The sequence below is a fragment of the Gopherus flavomarginatus genome, chromosome 19 (genome assembly GCF_025201925.1).
Source record: "Gopherus flavomarginatus isolate rGopFla2 chromosome 19, rGopFla2.mat.asm, whole genome shotgun sequence".
Classification (NCBI taxonomy): Eukaryota; Metazoa; Chordata; order Testudines; family Testudinidae; genus Gopherus; species Gopherus flavomarginatus.
Window position 1 is genome coordinate 21,280,787 of NC_066635.1, and position 13,690 is coordinate 21,294,476.

The window sequence follows — 13,690 nt, forward strand, 5'->3', positions numbered from 1 at the left end:
CTACACTGGGACATGTATATTAGGTCTCCCCCCTGCCTCTTTGAAAGATATTAGGAAATACCCCACAAAAAGCCTGCACAGTCAATCTAAGGGTGGAGGGATGCTCTTGTGGGTAAGGCACTGGACTGAGAATCAGGATTCCCAGGTTCTAGTCCTTGCTATCTACAGACTGTGTGTGAGACCTTATGAAAGTCTTGTCTTCTCAATGCCGAAGTGTCCCCATCTGGAAATTGGGGCAAGTACCTATTTATCTCAGAGGGAGTAAAGCACACTAGCCTGTTCAGGCAAAGGGTGCTACAGACACAAAAAATGCTATATTGCTACTACAGTTCTATAGTTTATGTGCAAAGCCAATTAAGTTCCAACCTCACCTGCACAGAACATGGGTTTCTATCATCAGTCCTTTTGGTGCAAACAAAATCCAGTTTTCAAAAAAAAAGGGGCTGTACAGGGGACTTTATTCAACAAACCAGCTTTAAAAGCTATGCTAATAATGAATCAAGCTTCAAATTGTATTTTCTCCCCCCCTAAAAAAAAAAAAAATTCACAGTTGTGGTTAGAAGTCTAGCCTGAGCTTTACACAGGCACGCCAGGATTGACAGGCACATGAGATCTGAAACAGCAGGCAATCTTCCATATTGTGTGGGCTGACATAATGAGGTAGAACACCTCAACTTCCATATTTACGCAATGGCCTTTCCGAGCTGTACTTTTCTATGGCATCAATGACTCCTTACGTCTGACTTGGGGGACCAGGGATGAGTCAAAGGGGAAGTGAAGCATGGCTACCCAAGACCACAAACTCATCTGCAACATTCTATTGCTTACGCACACATAAGCCACAGTGACATGCACTATTTGGGATTGAATGATTGTGGCCCATTGCTATAGCAATTAGACAGGTGCCTCAGGCTCCTGGAAAAGCCCTTAATGTCGCTGTATTTGGGCACAGTGACTATTATGGCTGCATCATGTAAGCATGCGATGAGGGCTAGATAGTCACAGCCCGCACTCAGCTGCACAAGGGAGCAAAGCCCCACGCACCCCCCAGGTGAGACTCTGGCTGCAATGGCTGCTCCCTCTGAGATGGGGCGGGGCAGAGCAGAGTCGCGGCTCCATCTCCCTCTGCTTGCCAGGCAGGCGCATGATGGGAAACAAACTGCTCCACCACAGGAATGGGTGAAATGACCTACTCCTTTCTCAGGAAGCAGGGGAGGAATTGCAACTCGGAACCACAGCCAGTTCCCCGACCGCTCCCGAGGCGGTGCGGCTACTCCCCAGGCCTTATTCAGAGTGGTTTGTAAAATTACAGCCTAGCTCTGAATGACTGGAAACACCTCAGGATTATTAGAGCGAGGGGGAGGTCTACACAGCTAAACGCGCCAGCAGCAGAGAGCCTCAGAGCCTGGTTCGACTGACTTGGGCTCACTCTATGAGGCTATAAACAGCAGGGAATGCTGAAGCCCTGGCAGTGAGGGAGGATCTCAGAGCCCAGGCTCCAGCTGGAGCATCTACTCGGCTATATTTAGCTCTGCAGCTCCAGCCCTGCAAGCCCAAGTCACTTGACCCAGGCTCAGGCTTGTTACTGCAGAGGGATTTTTTTTCCTGTGTAGACATATCATGAGCCACTGGGGAAACATGCTGTGGATGAGCGCTTGTCTAGGGAAAAATGGCCAACGCAACTATACCAGTCCAAATATGCCACTGTAAATCTACTGCTATAACACCCCCATGTTGACACTATTCCAGACTAACAGTCTTCACACAAGGAGTTTTACCAGTATAACTATACCTGTATAATGGCATGGGTAAAGTCCCTGTGTAGACAAGCTGTGATTCTCTCTCGTTGATCTAATTTTTTTTAGAATTCGTAAGTGTTGAGTCTTTACCCCCCCCCCACGCTGCTCCTGTTCCTCTAACTGCACCTTTTGTCTCCACCTCCCACACACAATTCCATGCATGCCTCATTTTGTTCCATCCTCTATGCTCCAGAGAGCTGCCCTTATCTCTTGCACTCAGTGACCTCCATTACTCCTCCAGATTCAACAAATCTGATCTCCACTCCAACATGGCCTGTACCTCCCTGATTATTTGAACTACAATCGTATGCATCGAATTTGCCTAGTTAGCCTGTAAACACCCTGTCCTTGTCAATTACATGCCTGTAAAGCCCATTAGATAACTCAGCATTTCAGTTGTTCCCACCAAATCGCATTTGATCAATCACAGCCATGTTTGGTTTGCACACTGTGTATGTCCAAAAACTGACCAAAATAATGCTTTTCAGATTTTGTAAGATAAATCCACTCTCAGGTTGAGGCCTATGATTGTACAGCTGCATTACAAACCCTGAAAATAGGGATTTATAAATGGAAATGCTGACGGATCTTCAGCCATAGGCATGTAAATAAAATGGCCGGAATAAATGTTTCCCCATGGGGGGGAAAGTGGCACTACATAGTAAAACCAAGCTTCCAACTCCTGCTTGTTGTCAACATTTTCACTGTTGGAGTGGACTTTTCATGCAGTTGGCATCAGGCAAACAGCACCAGCTCTGGCCCAGCATGATCTTGCTTTGTAACTTATTCCGGGCTTGGGCCCATCTGGGAATGAAGTTTGCCTGTTGTCAGCACAAAACACAACCCAAGCTACACCCTGGACAGCTACAGCAGTAGCTCTCTTGCATACCCCCAAGTTTCACCTCACTTAAAAACTACTTGCTTTCAAAAATCAGACATAAAAACACAAGTACGTCACAGCACGCTATTACAGAAAAATAGCTTACTTTCATTTTTACCATATAGTGAAAAATAAATCAATTGGGGTATAAATATTGAACTTACATTTCAGTGTGATATTTGAGCCTATTTTTCACTTGTGAGCCTTGTCATTCTGGGAGGCTGTGAATTATAATTTCATTGTCACCACTACTGCTGCTTCCAGCTCCTCGTTTTAAAAACCTATCCATTTTTACATCACAACCACATACCAACATCAACCTCATAAACATGCTTGCATGCATCAGTAAATGACATAAAATGCATGCATGTCTAATACAGTGCATATATGCATGTTACGTTACCGTATAATATAGTATATAGAGCAGCATAAACAAGTCATTGTATTACATTTTAGTTTGCACTGACTTCACTAGTGCTTTTTATGTAGCCTATTGTAAAACTAGGCAAATATACAGATGAGTTGATGTACCTCCTGAAAGACTTCCGCTTATCCCACTGGGTTGGTGTACCCTTGGTTGAGAACCACAGAGCTACAGGATGGTGACAAACTGCATTTACCCACTTATGATATAGGAGCACAAGAAAAGGTCACGCTTCGACTTGCTTCTCCCCTGAACTTGGCTACACAGCAGATGGCAAAAGTTATGCTTGACCTCCTTGTGTAGCTGCAGATGCCAGTTTTAATGGCCAATGTCCAAAAGGATAATAAATAACAGTATTTCTTCTTGGCATGCCATTTGCCTAAAACCCTTTTTAATAAGCATGTTTTAGACTAGAAAGGCTTACTGTGTTCCTACGGCTTGGAAGAGACCATCCAACTGCCATAACTTGCTAGAGAAATGAGTCTAAATGAATCTTAAGTTTGATTTATTTTGGCAGCTTGACTCCTGTTTATTATTCATTGGCTACAAAAGCTTAAGAACTCTGTGTGACTTTAATCACAAGGCCTGAGTTTTAAGAAACATGCGGTGTGGATTTTTTTTTTTTAAACTTATACACAGAGTTTAAGACATTCCCTAAATCTGCATTCTCCCCTTCCCCCACACACACACTCCACACAAAGATCCTGAATATTAGCCTTTGCCGGCTAATCAGGATAGAAGTTTCTGTGGAGAAAAATAGGAGACAAGACTGTTGAATGGTTCATGACAGAAGAGTTTTCTATCTAAGAGGCATGGGAGATATTAAAGTGATTGTGACCAAAAAAGCCTACAAATTATATTATTTAAAATGTTAGGCTTAAACACTTGTTGCGAACAGGCTGATGACTTTACAGGGCTCTTCAAAGCCTGCTTGTTCCAGCTAACCTGTTATACTGGTAGCACCTAGAGGCCCTTATCATGAATCGCAGCCACACTGTGCCTGGCATTGCACAAAACATTAAGTAAAGAGATGGGCTCTACCCCAAAATGCTGACAATCTTTTCTTAAACACAAGACACAACATGTGAGTGAAACAAATAAATGGGTGGGCACTGGGAGGGAGAGAGGATGACGTGACAGTAACCTGAGCATGTTGTTGCCTAGCCTAGCTGCACACAAAATTTAGCTGTTTACCTGCCTGGCAATTGTTGTCCAAAGCTGGGGTGAGCAGATGTCCTGTTTTTAAAGGGCCAGTCCAATTTTTGGGGACTTTTTCTTATATAGGAGCCTATTACCCCTCACCCCCTGTCCTGATTTTTCACAGTTGCTATCTGATCACCCTATCCAAAGCCCAGCATTTAGGCATATTTGTGACTTTAAGCATATGAGCTGTCTCGCTGATTCAAAGCAACTATTCATGCACTTCAGTGTTTTGCTAGACCAGAGCTTAAGGCAGGAGGGAACAAGCACTGGACAATGGCTAGGTGGCAGCAAGAGAGACTGAAGGCACAACTAGCCTATGCAAAATGGTCTTCAGTGGGTTACTCACATGCTTTCAATTACAGATGGGCTTAAGTGTTTTGCCAGATTGGGGTCTCATCTTCACCTTCCAGTCTCCTTCCCTGTGCTTAGGCTGCAAGAGGGCTTAGTGGCACCAGCATCATTTTCACTTCTCACTTCCTCTGCTCAATCTCCAGATGCAATTCCCTTCCTCCCTGCATCGATTCTATAAAGACCTCCATGATCTCCACTGAAATAGCTGAATGAGGGCAAGTTCCAATGCAGGTCAGTCTAAGACCTTGCCAAACCCAAGAGAGCTGTGGGTATTTCTCTACACTAGATGAATCCATCTTCCTCCTTTCACAGGTTTAAACATAGCAAGCCACTACACTGTGCACATGGCTTGAGAAGAGAAGGCATCGCTAACCTTACCCCAGCGGCAAAGGTGCTACACATTTATCTTTATATGCAGCATTGTTTATGAAAGTACCAGACGGCTAATAAAAGTGTCCACCGCTGAGCTGGGTGCAAGCTAGACAGCAATTTACTTGCATTCTTATTAGCACCAGCAGCTGCCATCTTTTTTTCCTGCACTCCTATGGTTAAGGAAAACATATTTCCAATATCATGAGTCAAAAAAAACAGAGCGGGGAGCCAGTCAAAGCCAATTGAGTTACCAAACTAGTATCTTCACCCACCAGAAAAAGGCAAGGTTGTTCTCTGTCCAGAACATGCGCACTTCCTTTTTCTTATTATTCAACGTTTATATTGCACTGGGACCTAGAAGCCAATTAGACTGGGTTCCATTAAGCTAGGAAATCCTCTAGGTCAAATTATATTTTGTTTTTCTTAAAGGGACACTAGCAACTTAAAAACAAATTCACACATCCATCTAAAAATGTTCATCTGCTGTTGTAACAGTAAAACCTATGATCATTATAACAAAAGACTGGGAGGGAAAGATTTTTTTCCCCTATAAAAGACAACCTGTTTCATCAGTTTCACGAACAATAAGGGACACAAGGAAATGATTGAAAGTCAGGAAGTTTTTGGGGAAAAAATTTAAATAGAGAAATTCAATAGTAAAGCCACAAACAGTGGCAGAGAGGGTTGGATGTGAAACTAATTCTAAGTAATTTTGAAATAGACTAGATTTCAAGTTGTCTGTCCTTTAATACCTCAGGCTTGCAAATGTTCTGGCTGCAGAGATGGAACAAAAGAGTTAAGTTAATACAGAGGATACATTACAGAAAGGGAGTTTGAGGGAATGGGTGAAGCAGCTCAGGCCAGAAGAACATTACAAAGAAGTCAGTGATCGTCAGACAAATTATAGCTCACATATTTAGAAGCTTCGGTAATAAACAGGACTAACTGGCAGCAAATTAGAAATGTACTGACAACATGTTAAATGCGTAGTGGAAAATCTATGGGAACTGCCCATATCATAACCTGGGGCAGATATGAAAGTGTGCAGTAACTGGACCTTAGCTTTCTAGCAAGGGCAGTGTAAGCGCCTTTCCCATGTCAGATCTGAAAAAACCCTAAAGGGGGAGTAAGGGGGATCCATAGCACTGGCTCTCAACAAAATACAGGCACAGCCCGAACTACATATTGTTACAACTGACCCACAGCAGCTTCTGCATTCCCAGCCTCTCCCAAGGCATCAGAAATAGTTGATGTCTGGGACTCCTAAGGAAAGTTTTGTTACACCCTGCATGGAATGTTCCACCCACAGCTGTTGTGTCCCCCCCCCCCGCATAAAGAGGTCATTAGCAAGTTAATTTTTGAAGTTCACGGTATTGCCTACAGATGTCACAAAAATATCACACAAGGAAGGGGAAGCCAAATGAGCCAGACTATTTAAAGGCCTTTGCATTTGGAGTAAATTCTAGGGCAAAATTTCAAAAAAGCAGATGGCTTTGAACTGGGAAATGTTATACTATATGGAGAAAATGGAGCATTCCAGACTGTAAAGCTGTTTAAGTGGTTCCTTTGGTGCTACATTTGATTCATTTTAATTTTAAATTCAAGCACTTATTTTCAACCATCTTGCTACTTTTTTTTTTCCTTTGGGTAATATAAAACATTTGGGGCACGCCGTTTAAAAGGCAGTAGAATTCAGCATTTTTCATCTACTTGACAAACACTCACTAATGTGTGCAGTGGCCCTGTGAAGCACAGTAGTATTATCCCCATACTACAGAAGGGGAGACTGGGACTGAGTGGTTAAGTGACCTGCTTCCAGCACAGAGGCTGCTATCGCTGGACCTAGGATTAGAACTCCATACTTCCTGGCCCTGTCTCTCACTCTCTCTCAAGGCCTGATGTTGCACAGGGTGCATCCTGCTGCTGTAGGTGAAGACCCACAATCGAGAACAACTGTGCTTTCTGCGGGCCTAGTGAGAAAATCTGAGCCACTGTACAGACCATACCTTCCTCAGACTCTCTCTTTTCCACCAGCTGATGAGCAAAACCAAATGCTAGCCTGGTCTCAAAAGCGACATTGTGCTCCCCTCTCCTGGACAGAAGGGGAAGATGCAGTTGGCAGGTAAAAAGAGCACCCCCACTTTGCTTGTGCTCGGCTCTTTAAATGGCCCCTCTTGCTGGAATAGAAAGGATGTGAACCAGCCACCTACAAACGAAAGGCTCCAGACTTCTGTTCCCTCATTCAGCAGCTAAGTTATGCAGAAGAGAGATGGGAAACTCAAAGACAAGGGTGTCATTTCTGAATATTCTTCCCCCCTCCTGCAATGTACATGTCGATCCCCTTAATAAAAACAGAGGGTAGAATAAACTTCTGTATCCACAATTCTGCCTGCTCCCACCCACACGTAAATAACTCACACCACAGTGAACTGCCTCCTTCAGGGAAGAGAGCCAGCTCAGCTTGGCACCTCTTCCTGGTTTTTGTTGGCTCAAATAAAACCTTTCATGTTGTCTAAGCATCTGGGGGTTATATTTCTTTGGGAAGAAGGTCAAAGCCTTTCCAGAGTGTTTATAAAAACAGTGATTTACCCTCAATTCTACAAGCCACCCTGCATCCTCCATGCCCGCAGAAATCATCAGTTACTCTTATCCCGGCAGCATCAGGACCCATGTTACAATACCTGGCTGAAAATATGACACTTGTCTACCTCCACGTGGACCCGACAGATGTGAACAGCTTCTTCTGGTCACCTATGTGTTGTTATATGGTTAAGAGATGGGAGTGGCTTCTTTAAAGCCCCCTCCCACCCCCCCAGCATGCTGTGTAATGAACTCACGATGGCCATCTCAGCTGCTATGAAATCATTACAACCAGGACATGGTATCTGAGGTTTAATTGTTCTTGTCCTGGCTGTTTTTAATGTTTGGTTTCAAAATACCAGACACGATTAGTGAATTGCAAACTCGCTGCCAGCCAAGTTCCTCTTTGGTAAGCAAAGCACTTTGCAAAAGACTGTCCAAATGCAATAACAGTTTTTATTTGGGTCAGACTTGTCATGCTCTCAGACAGGAGGTCAGACTAGTGATCATGATGGTCCCTTCTGACCTTAAAATCTATGAGACCGAGTCTTGCCATAAAGAGAATTGTATTTTAAAATGTTACTTATTGAATTCTTATGTTTATTTAAAAGGTCCGACACTCAGAACGGAGTCAAATGCAGAGTGTAAGCACACCATCAGACTCAAGAGTGCAACACCACCACTAGAGAAGAAAAAAGCAAGACAGCGTCAGAGATGGGATTAGAACTCATGACTTCCTGGCTCTCTATCTTGTGCTCAGACACACCTGTGTCAACTGAATCATTAACATTACAGACTGGGTAAACTCACAAAATATGAAATGCTCTCCCCAAACATGCACGCAGAAGAACCTGCACTCCAAGAATGAAGCAAGTTTTTGACTGATTTATACATCCCTCCACCAATATGCACAAACCAAGCTCGCCTCCACTAGAGTAGATTGCTGTCCCTTGGTTACAGCATCTGCCACACACTTTAAATTAAAAAACAACACATGGGTGAAGGGAAAGTTCTCCTCTAGATAAGCAGCACAGAACAGTTTGCTATGGCTGAGGGTATGTCTACATCTACAATTTTGCAACGCTGGTTGTTACAGCTGTATTAGTACAGCTGTATAGGGCCAGCGCTGCAGAGTGGCCACACTTACAGCAACCAGCGCTGCAAGTGGTGTTAGATGTGGCCACACTGCAGCACTGTTGGGCGGCTTGCAGGGGGGTTCGGGGAACGCGAGAGCAAACCGCGGGGAAGCAGGTCTCCTTCCCCGCGGTTTGCTCTCGCGTTCCCCGAACCCCCCCCGCAAGCAGGTCTCCTTCCCCGCGGTTTGCTCTCGCGTTCCCCGAACCCCCCTGCAAACCGCGGGGAAGGAGACCTGCTTGCGGGGGGGTTCGGGGAACGTGAGAGCAAACCGCGGGGAAGGAGACCTGCTTGCGGGGGGGTTCGGGGAACGCGAGAGCAAACCGCGGGGAAGGAGACCTGCTTCCCCGCGGTTTGCTCTCGCGTTCCCCGAACCCCCCTGCAAACCACGGGGAAGGAGACCTGCTTGCAGGGGGGTTGGGGAACGCGAGAGCAAACGGCGAGGAAGGAGACCTGCTTGTGGGGGGGTTCGGGGAACGCGAGAGCATACCGCGGGGAAGGAGACCTGCTTGATTACCAGAGAGGCTTCCTCAGGTATGCTGGGATACCTGCTTATTCCACGGAGGTCAAGAAAAACGCTGGTGAGTGTCTACACCTGATGACCAGCGCTGGATTCTCTACACCCGAGGTTCGACCGGGTGTACGGCCAGCGCTGCAAACAGGGAGTTGCAGCGCTGGTAATGCCCTGCAGATGTGTACACCTCCTAAGTTGCAGCGCTGTAACCCCCTCACCAGCGCTGCAACTTTGTGGTGTAGACAAGGCCTCAGTCTCTGGGAGTAGAGAGGGGAAGGCACAGCAGGAAAGAGCTAGATTAGCAAGTAAAAAGGTTACATAGTAGCTGCCATTTCTACACATGCATCAACTTCCAGCAAAATCCAAAAGACAAAATGGACCAAAACAGGGTGATAAGGAATGAGAAGACACCCAGAATCACTAGGCAGGGAAATTTCTGCTAGGAAAAATATAATTGTTGGAGAATTCAGATGACATATAGAATCTAGGATCCAGACAAAAGGGGATAAATAGGGCTTCCTGGCCGGCATAGCTTTTACTCCTGAAGCATGCTGCTAGTTTTGTAAAAAGCCTCACTCTCTTTACTACAGCACTGATTCTCTCCACAGCCGAGCTTCTGTTTTTCTTAGATGCGCCTCACTTGTTGGTACTTAGAAACAAATTCTTACAATACTTTGGAAAATTAAGCTCTTCCTCTGTTCCATCCAAAAGGGAAAAGCTGGGCCTCTTGCCCTAAAACAACTTAACATTTCTGAGCATCCATATTTCCATGGAACACGCATGAGTGAAACAAAGGCTCCCTTCAGCAAAAGAACAGACAGCCGGTGCTAAAGATCAAGGTTTTCACCCCCTTCCAAACTATTAACAAGGCCATTATCTGAAAGGGCCTCTCTCTCCATTCGCCTGCAACCAGAGCTAGTGAGAAAGAATGAACTACGGCATGGACAGGAATAGCAATTATTTCTTCTGTGTTTCCTTTCTGTCTGGGTTCTGGGGAGATGAATGCAAAATTCCATCTCTAACTAAACTGCTATTCATAACTTTCTCTGTCTCTGTAATCTGACCTGCTCGACTGCAGAACCCTTTGACCTACTACTGTCTGAGGCCTGGAATTCCTGACATTCCTGCAAGCTTTATACTTCTAGGCCTGCCCTTCCCAATATTGACATAGCTTTGTTCCAGCAATCCATGTACAAAACATGTGTTCACACATATATACATGTATGTTGTACAGGCACAGAGGAAAGAACGCATCCTTTAAAATACACACGGATCCTTGAGAGAGAATAAAGCTTTCAACAATTTGTCTGTTAGTCTATAAGGTGCCACAGGACTCTTTGTTGCTTTAACAATTTATTGGTGTCAATATTTCAAATTCTTTGAAAGTATTAAAGGCTTAATTGCACTGCTAGAAGAACACCTGCCTTTAACAAGGCACACTCTGGTTATGTTCAGCAAAATAAAGCGCTATTACCTTGAACAGCAGTAAAGTGATTTAACATGGAAATGCTCATGACTAAATACTGCACTAAGCCACTTCAAAGGGGCTCTGCATAAACATACCCCATAGACGTAAATATTCTGTGGTTTTATTCTGACGGAATTTTAGTAAATCCCCTAACAGGCAAACTAACTAGGGGCTTCACAAACATATTTACCCCTCCAGTGCTAACGCACAGGGTACTGGCTAAGGCCTGCACTGTTTCAGCACGGCACAGTGACCCTCTAAGGAGCTCAAGGATGTGAGACATATAAGACAGAGCTTTACATGGAGGATGCTGGACCTGCACAGTGCACACCCGTCAATAGCCTAGGAAACTCATTCAGCAAGTCATCATTTCCCCTAGTAATCCCAAGCAGGCTCTTCAAGTTCTGTCCAGTGGTTCTTGCAAGAGGTTTCTCTACAGAGGATTCCACAGCCAGCATTTCCACTATGCTCAGCACTGACACACACTGCTGAGCTGTGGCCTTTTGTCACCATGTAGGAACAGCTTCTTTTATTTTGTCCCCCTCGTCAAATTCATCCCCTGGACCTGCCAAAACCCAGGCAATGCTCTTATCATTTTCCCACTTGACTACACTCTCCTCCTCTTCTCTGTGTTCTCCCAGTCATCCCTCCACCCTTCAGTCTGTCTAAGAAGCTGCTGCCAAAACCATCTGCCCCACTTTTGTCACCCTGAGCATCTTTCAATCCTCTTCTCTTAACTGCTGCATGACTTCTCCTTAGCCTCAACAACTCCCCTTCCATGTGTATTTCTGACCTCATTTCTTCTGACACCCTTCTCCTGACCACTCTGCTGGCCCCCCACTTCACTCCTGACCCAGGCTGCCTTGCACATTTTCTCTTATTCTAGGAATAGTCTCCAGTTTCCACCATGATATCTGCCAAATGTGTCCCAGACTCAGTAATATTTAGTGCTCAGGGAACCATACCACTGTTAAACAGTCCTCCTGGGATAGGTAAACAGCCTCCATTTTTCAGACATTAATACTGAGGAAAAGAGAGGTTAAATAATTTACTCAAACCACAGCAAGAATCAGCAGCGGAAACAGGATGAGAACTCAAGAAATCCTTGGCTCCTAGCTCTGGGCTCAGTCCACACTTCATAAGACCTACTTGTGTAGGTTCTTTTATTTGTGACTATAAACTACAAGATCAGTCTATTGGGAGTGGTGAACTGAACATGTTTTAATGGTGGTCTGTGTCCTTTCCATGCAGAACAGCTCATCTTTCATCACTTGGCACATGGGCTCAAGTGCTTTTATTTGCTTAACAGTTATTCTTTCATCGTGGTAGATTTTTGCAAGCAGGTGCACTTCAGATTGAGGCTTTCAACAGAGTCTGTGGGCTCCAGAAGGAAAGAAGCAAACCCACACAAACTGTACTTCAGGAAAAACTGAAAAATACACCCAAAGGGTCTTACTAGTGGGGGAAAGCAGTCCCGTCTCCGGGTACTACTACTTAAACATTGTTTCCTCCTCTTAATACTAAATGTAATACTCATGGAAGGTGCTGGATTGATATGGAAGCTCCCTGTTTACCCATAAAATAGCTACAAGACATGCAGCAACAGTGCTAGCTGCCTCAACGATGAATCACATCTACAGGTAAGTATCAGAGGGGTAGCCGTGTTAGTCTGGATCTGTAAAAGCAGCAAAGAATCCTGTGGCACCTTATAGACTAACAGACGTTTTGGAGCATGGGCTTTCGTGGGTGAATACAGCAGTGCATGAGCTTTCGTGGGTGAATACATCAGTGCATCTGAGGAAGTGGGTATTCACCCACGAAAGCTCATGCTCCAAAACGTCTGTTAGTCTATAAGGTGCCACAGGATTCTTTGCTGCATCTACAGGTAAGAAGGTAGTTCAGTCTTCATGGCCAATATATCCTTGGTCTTGCTGTTAAGTTCTGGGTATTGGGGTATGGACACTTGTCAAACAGGGAATAAACCGAAACCTGCCATCTCATTTCATGGGGGCCACTCAGTCACACAGTAATGACCTAGGACATTCCAACCAGTGACCAAGTTAAAAGTAACAATCCCCTGAGCGATCCACTCCCACTGAACAGTGGGCCTGTTTTTATCTGCTTTACTCCTACCCTCTGGAATCAACTTCAGAGACTGACTCGGCTGCAGGCATCATGTTTCTGTTTTGATTTCATTAAACTCAGTTTCTCTCTTGCCTCCTTCCACAGACTGATTAGAAGATGAGTAATAACAGCTGTCCCTGTAAGTGACTCTTCAATATGACTTAGTGTATTCATTCTCCATGGTATATACAGTGTTACATATGTGTGTGCAAGATGTTTGTAGCATCATTACGATGGGACACTAGATGTGGAGGGCTCTGAATTACTACAGAGAATCTTTTCCCAGGTCTTGCCCACATGCTCAGTGTCTAACTGATCACCATATTTGGGATCGGGAAAGAATTTCCCCCCGGCTCAGATTGGCAGAGACCCTGGGGGGGTTTCCATCTTCCTCTGCAGCATAGGGCACGGGTCACTTGCAGATTTAAACAGGCATCAGTGGTGGATTCTCTGTAACTTGAAGTCTTTAAATCCTGATTTGAGGACTTCAGTAACTCAGGCAGAGGTTAAGGGTCTATTACAGGAGTGGGTGCATGAGATTCTGTGGCCTTTAATGTGCAGGAGGTCAAATTAATGACCACGATGGTCCCTTTTGACCTTAAAGTCCATGAGTCTTTGAAACTTCTGCATGACATAGCTGTTTTTCTATTTAGCAGAGGGAGAAGAGAGACTTGGGATTTTTTGTGATATAAGACACAAGTACCTGTCTGCCATCCTGTCCCACGTTTGTCTGTCCTCTCACTACTGTTCGAATATTGTCATCCAGCCTCCTTTGGGGAAAAGCAGACAACGTCAACATAACCCATTGCATACATGGCACAGATCATTTGTGAAAACCAGT

At 44.8% G+C, this 13,690-nt stretch overlaps 1 protein-coding gene across 1 annotated transcript in view; it reads right to left on the minus strand.

Moving 5' to 3' along the window:
• The window catches only part of VPS53 (VPS53 subunit of GARP complex), a 93,795-nt gene that overhangs the window by 73,170 nt on the left and 6,935 nt on the right, over positions 1-13,690 (minus strand). The window contains exon 4 of the mRNA XM_050928781.1: positions 13,553-13,619. Coding sequence (XP_050784738.1) covers positions 13,553-13,619 — 67 coding nt within the window. The remainder of the gene's footprint in view (positions 1-13,552; positions 13,620-13,690) is intronic.